We start from the raw sequence: 22223 nt of genomic DNA, 5'->3' as shown, positions 1-22223 counted from the left end.
TGGACAGGATGCTGGGCTCGATGGACCCTTGGTCTTTTCCCAGTGTGGCATTACTTATGTACTTATTTTTGCTGAATTGGGTACAGTATTAGTCAATATTTATGTAACTTTGTAAGTTTAAGTGCTTTGAAAATATGCTTAAGCTGCTAGCTAAGTCTATGGGATGAACATTATTTCTGATTTTTGCAGAATGCTTGAGGTTCCCTGAAACCATTTATCTTCATGGAGGGAACAATTTCCTTTGTACCACATGAAATGGATCAATGGAATTCTGAACTGAAAACTATCAGAGGACTGATCTGTGATGCCAAAATCCTCAAAGAAGATGTTAATATGCATATGACAAATGGGGAGGGTCTGAATTGAGTAGAAGAAAGAAGGGGGGAAAGTGTAAAAAAAAGGCTTCATGGGGGACCAAGAAAAGAGAATGTTTTGTAAAGCAGAGAACGAGGAAGAAAGGGAAAGTGCTGTGTGTTCTATAGGTAAGCGAGGGTAAAATAAACTACTTTATAATAGCCTGTAGTATATAAAATGATGTCAGTAAAGAAAAACACTTCTGAACTTTAAGAATGTTCAAGATACAGCTTTTCTAGACTTATTGTCTGCATGTTTGATTTAAACCTTCCTTCAGTTATTATTTCCAGATGATGCAAACTTTGCATCTGTGGAGTTATGAGACAAATACTATGCACATGAGGCTATGAAGCAAATACTATTACATGTAGCAACTGAATGCTGCAAAGGCTATGACAGGCCCACAGTTATATTATCTGGATTAATGATTGAGCAGTTATAGAAAATGCAATGATTCCTCCAAGGTAATGAACAAGTAAAATAAAGTGATGTGATCAAGTATACTATGTTCAGACACTGCCTGTGGGAGACCAACTTCCTACAAATATACTACAGATCCACTCTAGGGATATGCACTGAACATTTTTTTTGTTCGTTTTTCATTTTATTTTTTAGATTTTTTTTGTAATTTTAATTTTTTTTGTTTCATTTCTTGAAAACAAAACAAATAGAAAACTAAAACAAAAGAAGCTAGGTCCTAACCCTTTCCCCCACCACTGTCATTTAGTGTCCCCTGAATCCTTGGGGCTTGGGGCTGAATCCTGAGTTTTATCAGGACTCAACCTCATCCTTATTCACAGCACTAGTATTTCCTGTACAAAAGATTTTGTGTGCTTCAAGAATTTGCTATACAATGAAACAACAACTACCCTCAGTCAACTGGTGCCATTTTGAAAATTTGCAGCAGTGGGTCAGGAGTATCAGAGGATCATGGGATGTTTCAAAGAGGCAGTGAAAGGCACAGTAGTAGTATTCTCTTTGACTGTATCCGAGGATCGTTCCTGCTCATAGAAGACCCACAGGCTGGGAGGAAGTGACGTCACCGTCAGAGATGGCTGCTTGATGTTTGAGCTCCGTCGGGGCAGCAGTGAAAACAGCGATTTTCCCCCAGCGAAACCGCGATCGCGAATTTAGGCGGTCAGAGTCCGGAGATCGATGGCGACCCGAAAGCGCCTGGAGAAATTTAAATATAGCGCTGATCAGCGGGACGGAGCGGCAGCATCGAGTCGCACCCCGCGCAAGGCGCGAGACAAAATGGCGGACGCGGACTCGGGCTCTGATACGGAGGGGCTGATGGAGCAGCAAGAAAGCGATACTGAACTCACGAAGCAGGAGGTAACGCGCTGGTTTAAAGCGCTTAAAGCTGAAATGGCGGCAGTGAGGAAGACAATCAAGGATGCAGTGGTGGACATCCAGAAAGAGGTGAGGGAAATTGGCAGCAGGGTGGAACAAGCTGAGGAAGCACTGGAGCACGTGGAGGGAGACATCTTGGAGTTGAAAAATGAGATTGGCTCTCTGCGTGCAGAGAAAGATAAAATGCAGCTGGATCTTGAGGACTTAGAAAATAGATCCAGAAGAAATAATTTAAGATTCAAGGGGGTCCCAGAAACGGATCAAAATATGGACTGCACTAAGGTGGTAAAAGCAATTTGTGCCTTTATCTTGGCATCTGAAGGAGATGAGCACATGATTGGAGACGGGACTGAGATACAATTTGATAGGGTACACAGAAGCCTGGGACCCCGAAGAGATAAGCAGCCCAGAGATATAGTGGCATGCTTTAAGGATTATAAGACTAAAGATCTGGTCTGGCGTAAGGCACGATTGATGGGTGAAATTCCCTGGGACAATCAAACAGTGCTAGTATTTCAAGACCTGGCCCTGGGCACGCTGCAACGAAGACGAGAATTTCGGGACTTGACCAAGTTTCTTCAACAGGCTAATTACAGGTACAGATGGGTTTTCCCGTTTGGCTTGCAGCTTACAGTAGAGGGCCAAACGAGGCAGGTGACCTCGCTGGTTGAAGCGTGGAAAGTGCTGAAGGAGCTAGGCTGTAAGAATTTGCCTCCTGAAGGAGATACAGGAAAACCAGGAAAAGTAGCATAAGTACATAAGTAATGCCATACTGGGAAAAGACCAAGGGTCCATCGAGCCCAGCATCCTGTCCACGACAGCGGCCAATCCAGGCCAAGGGCACCTGGCAAGCTTCCCAAACGTACAAACATTCTATACATGTTATTCCTGGAATTTTGGATTTTTCCAAGTCCGTTTAGTAGCGGTTTATGGACTTGTCCTTTAGGAAACCGTCCAACCCCTTTTTAAACTCTGCTAAGCTAACCGCCTTCACCACTTTCTCCGGCAACGAATTCCAGAGTTTAATTACACGTTGGGTGAAGAAACATTTTCTCCGATTTGTTTTAAATTTACTACACTGTAGTTTCATCGCATGCCCCCTAGTCCTAGTATTTTTGGAAAGCATGAACAGAAGCTTCACATCCACCTGTTCCACTCCACTCATGGAGAAGAGAGGATCGTCGTGGCAAAAGGCGGGTTCTCGCAAAGGGCCGGGCTTCCCCAGGCCAGAAATGGACAGAGTACCCTGATGGAAAGTATGAGAGACTACTGGTTTCAGTTCACCACAGTTATAGGTTGTTGAGTAGCCCTGGAGGGTTGCCAGACAGGGTTTGCAATAATTTTCTTCTGTTATGAGTTCAGAGAATGGATGTCTATTACACTGTTATAATGTAATGAGTTTGGGAAAGGAGGAGCGGAGGGAGAGGGAATAAGAATTTGGGTGGAGGGGGGGGGAAACAGAGGGGGAGGAGGGGGAGCCAGCTCTGGCGAGGGGTTATTTCCTTACAGTATTAGGCTGGCGGCAAATGGTACTGCTCAGCAACAGGGGGGCGGGAGGGGGGTACAGGGAGGGAAAGGGTTGAGGGTGGGAACTTGGAATGTGAATGGGTTAAATTCGCAGAGGAAGAGAAATTTGGTATATCGGGAGTTACAGAGGAGTAGATGGGATATAGTCTTGCTGCAGGAGACACACATTAGACGCCGAGAGGCACATTTATTACATCAGAGGGCTTACAGTGAATGTATTGCACACTTTGATAAAAGAGGGGGAAAGGTGGGCGGTTTAGTCATTTATATTCGGAAAGGGATAACATTTGTAACTGATGACATTTATAGAGATGAATTGGGGCGCTGTTTAGCGGTCAGAGGGCTCTTATATGGGAAATCTGTGACAATTGTTAATATCTATGCACCTAATTCAGGTCAGGGAGAGTTTTTTTTAGCATATAAGGGAGGAGCTTCTTCAATTTCAAAGAGGTGGGATGATTATGGGGGGAGATTTTAATTTATGGAATACATCTATGGATCACTCTAAGGGACACATTACAGTACACAAGTCTTATACTCGGAGTTTGAGGGCACTGGCCTCACGATTAGATCTCCTAGAGGTTTGGAGACTTAAACATCCGACCCAGAAGGCATATACATTTTTTTCTCACTCTCAGAACTCATATACACGTATTGATATGATTTGGTGTAGCCGGGTCTTATGGGAACACGTTGTGGATGCAGATGTGGGGTCTATCTCAGTCTCTGACCATGCCCCAGTAGAACTTGACTTGAAGGGGTTGGGAGAAGAGGACAAACAGAGATTTTGGAGGCTTAATGAGGGAATTTTGGGCAATAAACAGGTATGTGAGGACTTACACAAGGTAATTCAAGATTATTGTAGTATGAATGACATGGGGGTGGTATCGGAGGGCACACTCTGGGATGCTTTAAAGGCGGTGGTACGGGGTCGCCTAATTAAATGGGGCGCCAGGAAAAAACGGGAACGGGAGGCGAAAGAACTGGAAGCCAGGGAGAGGTTGGCCTACTGGGAGCGTAAGCATCAGGAAGGGGGGTTAGGAGAGGAGTTGCGGGAGGTACGTAAATGGAGGGCGGCCTTGGATCAAATACAGGTTGAACGGGTGGAGTTCCTGAGGAAACGTCTCCAGCATAAGTTTTTTGAATTTGGCAATAAGTCAGGGAGGATGCTGGCTAACTGTTTGAGACACCGTCAACGGGACTCGCTGATTACCAAAATTAAAGGGCAGGGGGATCAGATCCTTTATAAGGATAGAGATATTAGGGATCAATTTTTGAAATTTTATAGTACACTATATACTAGCACTATTGGGGTGGAGGGAGGTGAAATTAGAAAGGAATTGTGCTCTCTTAGGTTGCCCAAGTTATCTCGTGAGGATTGTGAAAAGCTAGAGGCCCCCTTTCATTTGGAGGAAATTAGGCAGGTTATAAAAGGACAAAGGAGGGAAGGCCCCAGGACTAGATGGATACTCTGCAAAGTTTTATAAAATCTTTGCTGGGGAGGTAGGGCCGTTGTTGGTAAGGGTGGGCAATGCTTGTTTTCAGGGCAGCTCCCTCCCATCTAGTATGCATGAAGCTGGTATATCGCTCATACTGAAACCAGGCAAAGACCCTTCCGCATGTGGGTCTTATAGACCAATTTCACTAATTAATTTGGATGTTAAGATTCTCTCCAAGGTCCTTGCGAACAGACTAGGGGGGATATTGCCCAAATTAATCCACCCAGATCAATCAGGGTTTGTGGCGGGGAGACAAGTAGCCGATAATATACGTCGTACACTGCATATTATTTGGGAGGCTCAACAGAAGGGTCGATCTATGGCTTTGCTAAGCACAGATGCTGAAAAAGCCTTTGACAGGGTGGAGTGGCCCTATCTATGGGAGGTATTGGGGCATCTAGGTTTTGGAGAGGGGTTGAAAGGATGGTTGCAAAGGTTATATGAAGGACCCTCGGCGAGGATCAAGGTAAACGGAGGGTATTCTAATGCATTTAAGATAGGGAGAGGTACGAGGCAAGGCTGCCCACTATCTCCCTTGTTATTTGCGATATCGATTGAACCGCTGGCACAAAGGATAAGGGAGATGGGTGACATAAAAGGGATGGTAGTAGCGGGCAGGGAACACAAGCTGGCATTATTTGCTGACGATATTCTGTTTTTTGTTACGAGTCCCCTGACGACTTTGCCAAACTTGGTGAAAGAGCTTAATCAATTTGGTAGGATTTCAGGTTTTAAGATAAACTATGACAAGTCTGAAATTTTGGGGGTGTCTATCCCACAGGGTCGACTGGTAGAAATGCTCCAGGGGTTCTCATTTCGCCTAAAGAAGGGCAATATCAAATACTTAGGGGTCCAGATACCCTCTGAGTTGAATCAGCAATATTCACTAAATTATGGACCGTTGTTTCAACAAGTACATAGAGATATGGCAGGATGGCAGGGTAAATGGCTATCCTGGTGGGGGAGAATAGCTACAGTACGAATGAATATCTTACCCCGGATTTTGTTCCTGTTCCAGACTTTGCCTATGCGGGTACCTAAAAGGGAAATAAATAAGCTTCAGGGGGAGATTATGAAATTTATATGGGGGGGTAAAGCTCTGAGAATACATAGGAAATTGATGTGGAAGTCGGTAGACCTGGGGGGAAGGGGGGTGCCCAATTTGGAATGGTACTTTTGGGCTGCACAGGTAAAGTTTGTAGTGGCATGGAGTCAGGAGGCTCCATCGGTGGTGGCTAGTTTAGACCAAGAGATGGTGCAGGGTTATAAGTTGAAGTCGGTTATATGGGCTTCAATAGAACCGAGGGTATACGGTCAAATGACAACAAACCCATTTGTGAACCATCTGTTGACCTTGTGGGCCTCTTTCAGAACCAGGTTCTGGCTAAAGAGGAAAACTTCCACACTGGCAGGTATAGGTTGGGAACCGGCTTTTCAAGTGGGAATGGGTCACCAGGTTGCAGGGTGGTGGGAAGAGGAGGGGTTGATTTGTTTCAGGGATCTCCTGGATGATGGGGAGTTAAGACCCTTGGAGGAGATCCTGGAACAGTGTGGGGGAGGTGCGGGAGATACTTATTTTTATATACAAGTCAAGCATTATATGAGCCAACAAGGGTGGTTGAGGAGGGACCCGGAAGAATATGAGGAACTTGAAAATTTGTGGGGATCATTGGGGAAAATGAGAAGAGTTATATCTATGTTGTACAAATTGATTAGAGGTAGATCTTTTGAGAAATGTGCTTATATGATAAAATGGGAACAAGATCTGCAACGGGAGTTTATAGTAAATGAGTGGAAGGCTATAGTAGTAGAAGTCAAAAAAGCTTCGAATTGTGTGTTGTTAAAAGAAAATGCCTTTAAGATATTGTCGCGGTGGTATTATACCCCGCATCGATTACATGCTATGTTCTCCTCGGCATCCTCCCTGTGTTAGAGGTGTGGAGATGAGGAGGGGACTTTCTTGCATATTTGGTGGTCGTGCCGGACTCTACAACCATTTTGGAAGACAGTAACGACAAAAATTTCAGAAACAAGCCGTTCCAATGCACGCCGCACTGGTGTCTTTTGGGTCTCGGTAACAGAAGAGGAACTAAATGGCAAAGACGCCTTAAGAGAATTTGTTTAACAGCGGCTAAGAGTGTCATTGCAATGCACTGGAAGAAACAGATGGCTCCCTCAGAGCTGGACTGGACTCTGAAACTTTCCCTGGTCGGGGAATTGGAGCAACTAACGGACAAAAGAATGGGAAGGTACAACCCATCTTCTGAACTGTGGTCTCGATTTCAGCGATTAACCCAATAAGGACAGTTGAAATAGAGCTGGGAGGGAGAGGAGGGGGGGGGGAAACATGGGGGAAAATGAATGCGTTTACATTGTTGTATTGTAATGATGCTTAATAAAAATATTCAAACATTAAAAAAAAAAAAAAGAAGACCCACAGGCTGCAGATGAAGCAAGGAGTGGGGGTGATATGAAGAAGGCCAAGCGGGCCTGCAGAGGCCTATGGAGAGCTACCAAGTTCTGAAGGGACTCATGAGAATAAAACCCATGTTTCCAGGGGTTTGTTTGCTTTTTAAACAGTAGTCACAATAAAATGACAGGAAATGAAAAACAATCATATCATGTTTTTCTTTCACTTATTTAAAAAATAAGAAATGTCATTGATATTTCCTATTTCATTTTACATGACATCATATTCCTACCGTATGTCCTAGGTTGAAGAAGTGGATAAAGGAATGATCCATCTTGTATCATATATCATATTTAAAATTACTTCCCTCTCCCAGGCTCAATTAATGCAACATTCTGCAAAGCCTCTAAAGTTTTATAAGGTGATCCCATTCAAGATCATCCTTTGATCTTGAGTGTTTCCAGACTGCACTTTAGAGATGAAAGGATGGAATTTCTACATGTTTCAGAGATCAGAAGGGAGGTTTCCACTGTGTACTTTTGTGGTGTCAGGGTATAACCAGAAAGATAGTTTGTGAACAGTGAAAATGCTCAAGAATCTGAAATTTTGGAAGCTGATGTAGATTTTTGGAGGGGGAACAAGCTGAACTGGAGGGGGAAAGAGTTAGATATCTTCAAAGTAAAAGGTACTATAATTTATTTCCTTCTCATTTCTGTATATTAAAATAATACCTTGACAAAATTGTTTCATTAAAAAAATAACATCACAGATCTGAATGACAGCCTGATCCCTGAGCTCCCGCTTCCCCACCAATTTAACTTGCTTAATCCCTTGCTATCCACCTTTGCATTAGCTTTACCTGTGTTCCTGAAGTGTTGGAGAGGATATTATGGCTTCCTGAGCTAAGTCTGTTACTAAGGAGGGCGATAAACTCCCCCATAAGCCAGGACCCAAACCTTCCTTGTGCCACGCGTCCCCAGGTTCTGATTTCGTTTCTGAGTTGGAGTCCAAGAAGTCGGTGGCTGAACATCAGGAGGCCGCCTCCTCTCACAGCATGTCTCGAAATTTTAAGTGCTATTTCATGGAAATGCACTGAGTTGAAAAGCATGCGGACGAGATTTTGGAGAAAATTGAGACTAGGTGCAGGGGAATTTAGAGATTTGAGTGCGAGAGTGGAGGACTTGGAAACCCGCACTAATGAGCATACTGAGGCCCTAGAAACACTGCGCACTCAGTCAGGATCTGTTTGTATGCAATATAATATCTCTTTGTATATGTTCCCCTACCGGACTAGGCGAATGTACCTCTAGAGGGGCATAATCGAACGAAAATATCTATCTCCATGGGCGTTTATCTCCGAGAACGGGTCCGTGAAGGGGCGGACCGAACTGTATTTTCGAAAAAAATAGACGTCCATGTTTTATTCAACAATTTGTGAGCTGGGCGTTTTTGTTTTTCAGGGATAATGGAAAATGAAAGTGCCTAGCTCAAAAACGAATAAATCCAAGGCATTTGTTCATGGGAGGGGCCAGGATTCGTAGTGCACTGGTCCCCCTCACATGGCAGGACACCAACCGGGCACCCTAGGGGGCACTTTGACAAAAAAAAAAAAAAAAAGGTAAAAGAGCTCCCAGGTGCATAGCACCCTTCCCTTGTGTGTTGAGCCCCCCAAATCCCCCTCAAAACCCACTGCCCACAAGTCTACACCATTACTATAGCCCTAAGGGGTGAAGGGGGGCACCTACATGTGGGTACAGTGGGTTTGGGGGGGGTTGGACGACTAAGCATTAAGCAGCACAATTGTAACAGGTAGGGGGGGGATGGGCCCGGGTCCACCTGCCTGAAGTCCACTGCACCCCCTAACAACTGCTCCAGGGACCTGCATACTGCTGCCAGGGAGGTGGGTATGACATTTGAGGGTGAAAATAAAAAGTTGTGAAACATCATTTTTTGTGGTGGGAGGGGGTTAGTGACCACTGGGGGAGTCAGGGGAGGTCATCCCCGATTCCCTCCGGTGATAATCTGGTCATTTAGGGCACTTTTTGGGGCCTTATTCGTGAAAAAACAGGGTCCAGGAAAAGTGCCCTAAATTCTAGCTACAAACGCATACTTTTTTCCCATTATCAGCGAAAGGCGCCCATCTCTGTTCGGGTGATAACCATGCTCCAGTCCCGCCTTCACCACGCCTCCGACACGCCCCGTCAACTTTGTACGCTTCCGCGATGGAGTGCAGTTGAAAACGTCCAAGTTCGGCTTTCGATTATACCGCGTTATTTGTTTTTGTGAGATAAACGTCCATCTCCCGATTTAGGTCGGAACTTGGGCGTTTTTCTCGTTCGATTATAAGCAGGCTAATCTACCACAATATCACCTTGTATATGTTCCTCTACCGGACTTGGTGAATGCCTTTACGGTACTATGTAAGTCACATTGAGCCTGCAAATAGATGGGAAAATGTGGGATACAAATGTAACAAATAATAAATAATAATAAAGATATGTTGCTTAAACTTGATGATTTGGAGAATAGGGGCAGTGGAAAAATCTGAGATGGAACGGAGTGCCTGAGGATGTTCTTGCCATTGTGTAGTCTGTTTTGCACTTAGCTTCATGGCAGAGATGGAGATGCAGCCCTGATTGAGCTTGAGTGCCCACATCATGCAGTGGGTCAGCCCCCCCCCCCCCCCAAAAAAAAAAAAAAAATTTGCCTGGTGGTGCCGTTTGCCTGGTATGCTGTGAAGGGACACATCTATCAGCAAGCTCATCAAAAGGGCACTTTACATTATCAGGATGCTCTGGTTCAAATGTTCCAGGATCTTTCTGTGCTTACTTTGCTTAAGTGGAAGGATTTTAAACCGGTGCTGGAGAATTTACAAAAGGAAAAGATTTCATACCATTGAAGCTTCCCCTTTGCCTTGTCTTTTGTGTTTGCAGGCAAGACTCACCAAGTGAAAACCATCTCTGAGGGTTGGCAGATCCTACAGGGGTTGGAGGGAGTTTCTCCCTCATCTACATCATCTTCATCAGTGGTGGCTCCAGCTCCTTGTGGTAAACTTCAATATTGGCAGTGAGTCCCAGGTAAAGTGCAGAAGATGCCGTGGTTCCCTTCTGCTGGGATTCTCTGAACTTTGACTTCTCTGAAATGTCAATACATCTTGGAACCAGTTGATTGTTTAATTTGGAGCTGCTGCTTCTCTCCTTTGAAGTGACATCCTTCTGTGTTGGGGTGTACTTTTACTGTTTGAAAAAGTGGGCTTGAGATCTAGCTTCAGAAATGCTCTCTATTGTATTCAGTTATATACACTGTTGTTAAGAAGCATACATTGGAGCCAACCTTTCAAAATGATTGGGGGTGTGAAGCATGTATAGCTGTGTCAATTGCTGTGTTATTTGAACTCTATGTTTTGTGAAAGATATTTATTTTGCTTTGTTTTTCTTCTTGCATTGTGAGAGGAGGGGTGGGGTTGGTTGGACTGGAGTTGTGGGTCCGGACCTCCATTTCCTTGCAATGTGGGCTTCAGTTTGCTTTTGTAGGTGGTGTTTGTTTGTTTTGTTTACTTTTTGGGCTTGGGGGGATTCTAGGCGGCTGGGTTTTTATTTTTGTCAGTTGGAACAGTTTTTTTTTATTGAGCACTTTCATGCTGGGGAAGGGATTCTGAGTGGGTTATTTTCATTTTGGGGTGGGGGATGGGTTTTTTTTCACTGACTGTAATTTCTTTGCTTTTGTTTTGTTAGTTTATTGAACATGGGGATTGACCTTAACATTTTAACTTGGGATATAAAGGGACTTAACTCTCCTAGGAAGAGACATTTAGTTTTGCAAGAAATCAGATCAAATTGACTCCAGGTTGTGATGCTGCAAAAGGCATATTTTTAAGTGGCTCATAAATCCTTGTTTCGTGATGTTCAGTTTTCTAAAATGTTATTTGATTCTAATGTTTCTGGAGCAGCTCTTGTCTTTCATAATCTCTTGTCTGTCCAGATTGAACGAGTGAAGTGTGATCCTGAGGGGCGGTACATTTTTGCTCATAGTAAACATGGTGATTGTGATGCTACTGTTTATACAAATGCAGGCCAGGCTGCCTTTTTTAAAAAGAAGCTAACCCATTTGTTTTCTTTATTTGTTGTTGGTAAGATAATCTTAGGAGGCAATTTCAATGCCTGTTTGCAGCCTGGCATGGATTGCACGGGGTCTCTACAGGTGATGATATCCATAACTCTGAAGCCTTCCAGCATGCTCCAGGGGTGATGGATGCTTCAAGTCTAGGGGTCGAGACTATACATTCTTAGCATTAATTTGTTTATTCATTTTAAACTTTTAACAAGAGTACACTTGTCATGTGCAATACAGCGAAGTAAATAACAAAAGAAAGGAAAATTACAAAAAAGGTTAAGAGAAATGTTCTCATCAGAAAATTGCACTGAAAGAAAAAAGGTTACTTTTCACTTTATAACATATTGTTCTGCTTTCTTAGACCACAATCTCTTGGGGGCGTTAATGAATTAGAGAAGATTACAAGGAATAACAGTTATAACAAAGCAAGGCTGCGTGTCCCCCCTTCTAATTTAACAGTTGTTATTTCAGTTGTTTCAAATCCAAAAAAGATTTCAGCTGATCAGGAAAATAGAAAACATATTTCATCTGACCTAATCTTACAATACATTTACAGGGATAAGTGAGAAAAAAAGTTCCTCCCACTTTCACCGTCCTTGTTTTCATAGCCAAAAAGGCTTTTCTTTTCTGTTGAGTCGTCTTTGTCACATCCGGGTATATCCATATTTTCTCACCTCCGAAGTGAGAATTGGGATTTTTGAAGTAAAGTCTCAAAACAGAATTAAGATCTTGTTCAAAAACAAAGAAAACTAAAAGTGTTGCCCGCTCTGTTACATTATCTAACGACTGTTCCAATATAGCAGATATGTTGTTAGCATCAAAATTCACATTTTCTCCATTTCTTATTTCTCCTTCTTCCCCTTTGGGGCTAATAGATAGATAGAAAATCTTATTTATTGGAGGAATAGCTTCAAGTGGTATTTTAAAATTTTCTGTTAAGTATCTTTTAAATAATTCAAGTGGACTAGTCCCTGGGAGTTTAGGGAAGTTCAGAAGACGCAAATTCAGTCGTCTGTTGAAATTTTCTATCTGCTCAATTTTTCTACAGATATCCATATTATCTTTAACTACAACAGCTTTAAACTTTTGAAATTGTTCAACATCTTTTTGTAGATTTGTAACTCGCGTGGCCAGTTCTTGTTTAACTAAATCAACTGTGTTTTTTAAATCTTCAAATTTTACATAAAGAGCATTTACTTCACCTGAAGATTTTTGCAAGGTTGAGTCCATTTTAATTAACATCAGCCAGATTTTTTCAAGATTAACCTCTGGATTTTTCCCTGAGGTCACAGAAATTTCCTGGGCCTCGGTTCTCAGTGACTTCTGCAGCAACTCTAGTCCCCCATTAGGTATCTCCGCCGTCACACTTCTGGTGGTGTTCTGAGTTCCCTCTAGGGCGGCTGCCGATGCTGGACACGGAGGAACCAACGATGATGATGGAGGGGAGAGGGATGTTTCATCTCCCCATGAGGGCTCCGCTTCACTGGATGCCCCTCCTATGGGACTCATTCCCCTCAATACCTGGGAAGTGCAGGCGAAGAAATGCTCCAGGCTCGGTTGAATCGGAGAAGTTGAGGTAGGAGGGGGCACTGTCCTCAATATCCCCTTTCGCTTAGTATGAGGCATAATTGCAGGAAAATAGTTATTCTCAGAGCCTGGTAGGAGCGTCTCGCAATCCGTCCGGTCACGCCGCCATCTTGGTTACGCCCCCTAAGAGACTATACATTCTATTCACATTTTCATGGCTCCTATTCTAGGATCAATTATTTGTTTGTTGATGCTGCTTCCCTTACTCCTGATTTTGTATCCTGTATGGGCATACTTGCCGTTTCTGATCACGTTCCTACTTGGTTTGAATTATTTGATGTTGGGGGAGAACATATGAATAGATACTGGTCCCTTAATAATGCTTTGTTGGGAGACGAGTCTCTGGTTCAGGCTTATAGAGCTTTGCTGAAGGATTACCTTGAGCATAACCTGGACTCTGGCCTGCCCTTAGGCATTGTTTGGAATGCCCTTAAAGTAGTTTCTAGAGGGCTTTTCCTTAAACCTGCTTCCCAATGTAAGTAGCAGGAGACTAGATTAATACAAGACTGTACTTCTCATATTAACAGCTTAGAGCAGGGGTGGCGTAAGGCATGATGCCATCTGAGGCAGGGCTGAGATGCCGCCCCCCCCTCCCATGCCAAGTTCTGGCATCACTCCGCATCCTTCCTCCAACCTGTTCCTTGAGTTCACCTTCTTTCTTCACATTCTAAAAGCCGGCAGCGGCAGCAATTCCCATATGCTGCCCTGCCGCCGGCACCGGCCTCTTCTCTACTGTGGCCACCTCTGAGGAAATAGGAAATTACATCAGCGAGGCAAGCCACAGTAAAGAGAAGAGGCGGGTGCCGGAGGCAGGGCAGTGTATGGAAATCAAGTCTGCCACCACCAGCTATTGGAACATGAAGAAAGAAGGTAAAGTTGGGGAATGGGGTGGAGGAAGGAAGGGGGAGATGCTGCTCCCGAAAGACGGCCTAATGGTTGGGCTGCCACTGGCTGAGAGCAACAACATAAACTTACAGGCTCTGAATCTGTTTTTCGGCAGCTACAGGCTGCCAGATTGATTTAGGTAGCTACTACACAGAAAAAGTGGCCGATGTCTCTGCCAGGCTGCAACATCAAGTTTATGAGAAAAATAACAAGATAAGTATTATGTTGGCATCGTACCTGTGTAGACAACAGACTGATAGAAGCATATATAAAATCAAAGACAGATCTGGCATTTTATTGACCTGTACCAGTGGCGTAGCTAGGTGGGGCGCAGAGGGAGCAGTTGTTCCCCTAAATCAATTTCTCAAAAAAAGTTGCCTATGCGCATGAATGCACCCCACCTTCCCGCTTGCACGCGGTGGCACTGTGACAGTGCCGCCTAGGTGCATGCGCTCCCACCTTCCCACATGCACGTGGTGCCACTGCCAGTTCCAGAGCAGGAATGATGCAGATGATCATCGTCGTCGTCGTCACCTGCCTGCCAATGCATCAAAAGTGAAGAACAACAGACTGCTGCTGTGAGCCGCCCGGTGTCTGCACACTCCCCATCTCCCATCCCCACACTAAGCTGCATGCAGAAGTGCTTGAAGCCAGGAGAAGGAGAACGTCGTTCAGAGAGATGCTCAACCGGAGCTGCAGCGGCCATTGTGAGCTGTCTCGATGACATTCTTTCCTCCTCCTTTCCTGGCTTCAAGCAGTGCAGGCAGGCAGGCAACAATGTGGGGGCACGCGGGGCCCAGGCCAGGGTGCTCTTCAGCGCACGTTCTGCATCGCCCAGTGTATGGTCGATGCAGGGCAGGCTGCACTGCTGCAGCCCAACTGTTCAGCGGTGGCGCTTGGCCTTGGCTTTGTAAAGCTGATGAATGAGAGCTGTTCTTCTTTGACGGCTGGCTTGGCTGTAGGGGTAAAGTAAGAAGGGTCCAGGGACCGTTCCCCGGTGCATGCTGTGTGTGTGCTAAAGCAATAGCAAAAGATTATTAAAAATAAATGCGAGGTTCATCTGTAAAAAGTCTAAAGCTTCCAGTTGGATAAGCATTAGGCAGTGCCTTCAAAGCTGGAGGACAAAAGATTTTGTTTTCTTTTTTACTTATTTGACAGCTTTTTAATTTATTTGAAAGCTTCCCATATCTAGATTTAAATACCATGAAATAATAATTGAACATCACTAAAACAGCTTTTAGTAATGTTCAATTTTTATTTCATGATATTTAAATCTAGATATGGGAAGCCAGTGGTTGGGAGGTGGGGCTGGTGGTTGGGAGGCAGGGATAGTGCTGGGCAGACTTATACGGTCTGTGCCCTGAAGAGCACAGGTACAAATCAAAGTAGGGTATACACAAAAAGTAGCAAATATGAGTTATCTTGTTGGGCAGACTGGATGGACCGTGCAGGTCTTTTTCTGCCATCATCTACTATGTTACTATGTTATGTATGGTAGAAACAAGCAGTTATCTCTGTATTTTGTGCCCATTTTTCTGCACTTTTCTGTACAATACAGATGGAGAAATTTCAGTGAGAATATTCTGTTTCTTGATCTTAACTGTTCATCTGTTTCTGTAATCTGCCATTGGGAAGCCTGGTGTTATAAAGATGGAATTTATTGAAATAATGGAAATAGAATTAAAGTCTCCTTTCATTAGGGCACATGGAATCACATACTACTACTACTTAACATTTCTAGAGCGCTACTAGGGTTACGCAGCGCTGTACAGTTTAACAAAGAAGGACAGTCCCTGCTCACAGGAGCTTACAATCTACAGGACGAAATGTCAAATTGAGGCAGTCTAGATTTCCTGAATAGAGGTATAGTGGTTAGGTGCCGAAGGCGACATTGAAGAGGTGGGCTTTAAGCAAGGATTTGAAGATGGGCAGGGAGGGGGCCTGGCGTATGGGCTCAGGGAGTTTATTCCAAGCATGGGGTGAGGCGAGGCAGAAAGGGCGGAGCCTGAAGTTGGAGATGGTGGAGAAGGGTACTGAAAGGAGTGATTTGTCTTGAGAGCGGAGGTTATGGGTAGGAACGTAAGGGGAGATGAGGGTAGAGAGGTAAGGGGGGCTGTGGACTCAGTGCATTTGTAGGTTAGAAGGAGAAGCTTGAACTGTATGCGGTACCTGATCGGAAGCCAGTGAAGTGACTTGATGAGAGAGGTGATATGAGTATATCGGTCCAGGCGGAAGATAAGATGTGCAGCAGAGTTCTGAACGGATTGAAGGGGGGATAGATGGGTAAGTGGGAGGCCAGTGAGGAGTAGGTTGCAGTAGTCAAGGTGAGAGGTAATGAGAGAGTGGATGAGAGTGCGGGTGGTGTGCTCAGAGAGGAAAGGGCGAATTTTGCTGATGTTATAGAGGCTATCTGCTGATATGCGCAGAGAAGGAGAGGGAGGAGTCGAAGATGACTCCGAGGTTGCGGGCAGATGAGACGGGGAGGATGAGCATGTTATCAACTGAGATAGAGAGTGGAAGGAGAGAAGAAGTGGGTTTGGGTGGGAAGACAATAAGCTCGGTCTTGGCCATGTTTAGTTTCAGGTGGCGGTTGGACATCCAGGCAGCAATGTCGGATAAGCAGGCTGATACTTTGGCCTGGGTTTCCGCAGTGATGTCTGGTGTTGAGAGATAAAGCTGGGTGTCGTCAGCATAAAGATGATATTGGAAACCATGAGATGAGATCAGCAAGCCCAGGGAAGAGGTGTAGATTGAAAAAAGAAGGGGTCCAAGGACAGATCCCTGAGGAACTCCAACAGAGAGCAGGATAGGGGTGGAGGAAGAACCATGAGAATGTACTCTGAAGGTATGGTGGGAGAGATAAGAGGAGAACCAGGAGAGGACAGAGCCCTGGAACCCAAATGAGGACAGTGTGGCAAGAAGTAAATTGTGATTGACAGTGTCAAAAGTGGCGGATAGGTCGAGGAGGATGAGGATGGAGTAGTGGCCATTGGATTTGGCAAGGAAGAGGTCATTGCAGACTTTAGATAGCGCCGCTTCTGCAAATGATGTCTGTTTTGGTCACTTGGTGGCCCTTTACTAACATCTCTGCATGAATACAGGGGGAGCCCCTATAGCCAGCCCCTCCAAATGATACTGATTTAAAATGTAGAACAAATTAGTACTCTAATCGATGAAACCAATACTTCCTCTGGGTACATCCATATGCTGCACAAGCCAGCATGTTTGAAAATAAGTGAGATTAAATAAAAATGCTACCAACAATAAACAACAACAACAAGAATGTAGCAGCTCATAGGTTTGCATGCTTTGTTTTGAATGTACTAGATAATGGCTACACAGGGAAGAGGGAAACATAAACTAACTTAATTGGCTTCAACTTTGTGATGTTATCATCCCCTCTCCTGTTTTCTTCAACCTTCTTTATGTCAGACTTGATGGGATTGTAGGAGGCAAGGGAAACAAGGAGGAGATACCAGACCTTTGGTGGGGGGCAAGGGGAGGAATGAGGAGATGCTGGATCCAGGCAGAGGGAAGGAGCAGGAGATGGATGGGGCTGGGAGGGGTGGTGAGCAGAGGTAAGGAGCAGAAGATGGATGGGACTGGGAGAGGTGGGGCAGAGGGAAGCAGCAGAAGATGGATGGGACTGGGGGGTGGGAGCGGGGAAGAAGCAGAATGTGAAAATAGGGATATGAGAAGGAGGGCAAGAAAAGGGGATGATGTGGTAAAGGTTGAGAAATAATGTGAATGACCTGGAAGACTGGAGAGAGGATAAGAGGCATTGAAAAGGGATTGGGGTACTGGTGAGGGGTATAGGAAAAGGGGATGAGTTTCTGAAGAGAGTTGAGTTAGGGTAGAAAGGGGTTAAAAAGATGGTGAAAGAGAAGTTATTGTGCATGGGGTATAGTTGTAACAGACTGAAGAGTGACCTTGGAGGCAAGGGAGGGAAGGAGACATGGATGGAGCTGGGACCGATAGGGTGATGAAATGAAGTGGAGGGTAGATGAGGGCAAAGAGGGTGAGTACAGAGGATGGGAATTGAGGAGTAATGAAGTGGGTGAAAGATGGGAGAGGAATTTAGGAGACTGGGTAAGGGAGAGATAGAGGGGGGAACAGGAGTGCTGGAAAGGGAATGAGAGGGAGATGGTCAAAGCCAGTAGGTAGATGGATACTAAGGAATAAAGAGTGAGAGAAAAGTGGGGGAAAACATAAAATGAAAGATCAGTGCCAGACAGATGCAGAGAAGGACAGGAAGAAGACAAGAGAAGAGCAAAGAAATGGAAAAGCCAACCTGGAAAAGAATTTAGGAGAAAACTGACACATGAAAAGTGGAAAAGAGACTAGGACCAGCCCACCTAGAAAAATAGAATGCTCAGACAACAAAGGTAGAAATTCAGCACTTTAATCTGGTGCATGTGTGTGTTAGTTGTTGTTGTTTTTTAAATAGCCTTAATGGATATGTATGAGATGTACATATGCAAATGAACATGCAAATGTGCCAATCTACACCCTTTGCCCCCCCCCCCCCTCCCCAAATGAAACAGTCAAACTATGCCCATGTCTGGTGCCTATTTTACAAAAGTCTGCTGCCCTAGACATCAAAACCTAGCTACACCTCTGACCTGTACCACTCAGATACAGGATAGGGAATATTACAGTGAATTATATAAGGTGGACTCTGGGATTGACTTGGTGGCCATTGATTCTTATTTGTCTGGCTTGCTCTTCCAGCTTTAGCAACTGCACAACATGCTTCTCTGGATGCAGAAATCACGGTTAAAGAAATGCTACAAGTTATTAAATCCGTACCTAATCATAAGATTAGATGTTTTTTCAGGGGAACTTTATAAAACTTTCACTTCCAAGCTTGCTCCATTACTTACTAAATGCTGTTCATTTAGATTGCCCCTTGCCACTGTCTTTAATGGAGGCTTGGATTGCAATGATCCCTAACAGCAGAAAGATCTAATGGTGTGCCAGTCCTATCACCCTATCTCAGTGTTGAACACAGATGTAAAATTTTGGAGAAGATTTTGGCCAAAAAGCGTGCTGCAATCCTACCTTCTTTGATCAATCCTGGCCAAGTAGGCTTTAGTCTAGGTAGGCAAGCCTATGATAACATTCGTAGAACAATTTACCTGGTCACGATTGCTCATTCCACTCAAACACCAATGTGCCTTCTCAACATTGATGCTGAGAAGGCCTTCAACCACATCCACTGGCCTTTTATGGCTGTAGATCCGTTCAAATTTGGCCTGGACTCTCATTTTCAGGCCTGGATCTCGGCATTCTATGCTAAGTCTCAGGCCTGCATGTGCATTAATAGGGGTAATTTTCAACAGTTTGAAATGAGCAGGGGGTCTTTACAGGGTTGTCCTCTGTCTCCCCTGCTTTTTGCACTGGTGATGGAACCATTGGCAAGTGTTGTTTGTGACATTCTGGATGTTTGTGGACTTTGTATGGGTGATACTGAGTACAAAATTGCTTCTATCACTTACAAATCCCCTTGTCTCATTTCCAAACCTATTATCTCTCTCTTAAAAAGATACTCAGCAATCTCAGGATTTAAAGTTAACATGAGTATGTCTGAAGCTTTTAATGTTAATTTGGACAGTGCTCTTCAACAGGCTCTTCAGCAATCTTTTAAATGGGTGGCCAATGAAATTAAATATTTGGGTGTTTACATAATCACGGACTATTCTGGTTTCTTTCAAGCAAATTATCCTGCATTATTGCATGAATTAAAGCTTGACCTTGATCACTGGAATCACTTGTCCCTTTCCTGGTTTAGTCGAATAACCTCGATAAAAATGAATCTTCTACCTGCTTAAATTGTATTGGGCCCTAGGCAAACATATATTTGTGGGCTGCCCTACTAAGAACCCCCTCCCCCACCATCATTTTACCTAGGCTCTTATATTTATTTCAAGTTTTGCCTGTACCTTTGACTAGAGCATTTGTTTCTTACCTTCAAAATCGCATAGCACACTTTATATAGAATAACAAATGTCTGAGATTGCCTCATAGCATTCTTTATAGGTATAGGAAACAGGGGAGCAGAAAAGAAAAGCAGACCCATGTGTGAAAAAAATGTATTCAACGCAGATACATAAAATCAGCGTACAACTTTCCTCTAACCGTCCAACATGGCCATGTTTCACCCTCTCAAGAGCTGCGTCAGGAGCTTAACATGAAACCAATAGGAACAGTCCAATGTTTTCCCTGTCTGGTTAGTGTAGTGCAGCACAAAGAATAATACTCACAAACAATGAGCTGCCTTTCCAAGCAGCTGCAGCCTGACATACAGACTGCTCACGAATGCAAATTATTCAATCATTTGTGAGTAGCCTGTATGTCAGGCTGCAGCTGCTTGGGAAAAACAGCTCACTGTTTGTGAGCCTTATTCTTTATGCTGCACTGCACTAACCAGTCAGGGAAAACATTGGACTGTTCATGCTGGTTTCATGTTAAGCCTCGGACACAGCCCTTGAGAGGGTGAAACATGGCCATGATGGGTGGTTAGAGCAAAGTTGTAGGCTGATATTATGTATCTGCATTGAATAAATTTTGTTTTATTTCACTACGTGGGTCTACTTTTCTTTTCTGCTGTTCTGGATCTTGCAGACTTCTTGCCTAGTGCTTTTTAAGAAACAGGAGAACCTTAGTGTGCCCCACTTGTCTATCATCAAGTGGCTCAGGTGCGTACAACCACTAAGTGATTTCAAGTCCATACTCATAAGCTGTGGATTCTGTTGGAGCAGGCTAGTGTCTGATGCAGTTAGTTCCTGGTTGCAATTTTTTGATGACGCTGACTTGATACCTTTTGAAGAGCTGGCTCGCAACTATCATTTGCCACCAAGTGATCATTTTTTTTGCTTATTTGCAGCTCACTCATTTCTTAACTTTGAAATCTATTAAGCCTGTTGTCACGCAGGAAAACACTTTCCTGGAAGATTTGTGTGAAGATTTTCATAATCCTTATAAATTAACTTCAGTGCTGTATCGTTGTTTTAGGGACAGCCTGCCCCTTGATCTGTCTCATAGAGTTAAATGGGAAGCTAAGCTAGTTACTTGATATGAGGAGTGTGATTGGAAGGCAATGGAAGTGGCATTGCCACACTTGTCTAGATCAGTTAACATTCAAGAGAATGGGGTTAAATTACTGTATCAATGGTATCTTCCTCCTGCCAGACTCACATTTTTCCTGTTTCAGCACTTTGTTGGAGAAAATGTGGTTGAGAGAGGATCTATGGGACTCATTTGGTGGACATGCCTCAAGGTGCATGCTTATTGGAAGATGGTGCAATATAAGCTGAAATCTAGGTTGGATCTTGAGATACCATGGGACCTGGGGATCTACTTGCTTAATAGACTGGTTCTGGGAGCATGCTTGAGATAGCAACATCTTATCCAATATTGTCTTTATGCAGCACGACTCACTCTGGCTACGGCCTGGAAATTGTAAACTCTTCCACCTGCCTATAAATGGATTATAAAACTTTGGTTTGTAGCTGATATAGAAAAGACCATAGCACAGCTTAACAAGACCTGGCTAAATGGGAGTGCATATGGAAACCCTTTCTTACTCATTGTTCATAGAGTTTGTTTATGGACATTCATTGCTCATTTGTTTTCTTACTTAGTCTGGTGAAGAAGGAAGGGAATATGGGGGCGGGGTTGAGGAACAAGTTAGGAGTTTCGATAGATAGATAGATAGATAGATAGATAGATAGATAGATAGATAGATAGATAGATAGATAGATAGATAGATATACTGTAGATAAATATATATAAATTAGAGGTTCCTGTTTGGACCTTTATGCTTGAGAAGCTGAGCTTCTAATAAAAAGACCTCTAAAAATAAAGAAAATAGGGATTTATGTAGGTTATGATACTTTTAATTGAAATCAAACAATAAATGGAGTATTGCATGAATTTTGGGGACCAAGGATCCTTTCTACAAAGATTCATACTTTCTCCAGGATTAGTACAACTACTAAAAATCTGAAGTATAAAATAAAATATCATTTAACCAAAGAATTTCTTTCTTATCTACTTACATCATCTCCAGGATCACCAGGTTCACCTTCATCTCCTTTGGGGCCAAGGTAACCTTTAGTGCCCTGTAGAGAATCAGAAAACACTTATGAAAATTGTTGACAAGGAGGAAAGCATTATCTCCAAATAACATACACACACCAGGCTTTAATTTGTAGACAAAAAGGAAGTGGAGCTTTGGAGCCAGTTTAAGGGGAAGGAACAGGCAGACCCAGTGCCTGCTTAAATTGTATTGGGCCCTAGGCAAACATATATTTGTGGGCTGCCCTACTAGGAACCCCCTCCCCCACCATCATTTTACCTCTTCAGAAGTCAGGCACAGCAAAGAGGAACAACCTCTACATAAAAAGTACAAGTGTGAAGGAGGACAATCCAACACAGAAGATGGTAATTTAAAAGAAGCTTTATTTGCTTCTTGGATACAAGGGACTCAACAC

At 43.7% G+C, this 22223-nt stretch overlaps 1 protein-coding gene across 1 annotated transcript in view; it reads right to left on the bottom strand.

Moving 5' to 3' along the window:
• The window catches only part of COL6A1 (collagen type VI alpha 1 chain), a 422434-nt gene that overhangs the window by 161214 nt on the left and 238997 nt on the right, over nt 1-22223 (bottom strand). Inside the window, 1 exon segment of the mRNA XM_030210386.1 lies at nt 21789-21851. Within this exon segment, the coding sequence (XP_030066246.1) occupies nt 21789-21851 (63 nt within the window).

The sequence above is a fragment of the Microcaecilia unicolor genome, chromosome 7 (genome assembly GCF_901765095.1).
Source record: "Microcaecilia unicolor chromosome 7, aMicUni1.1, whole genome shotgun sequence".
NCBI lineage: Eukaryota > Metazoa > Chordata > Amphibia > Gymnophiona > Siphonopidae > Microcaecilia > Microcaecilia unicolor.
The sequence above is the reverse complement of the archived record's forward strand: the minus strand, read 5'-3'. Positions and strand labels throughout refer to the sequence as shown.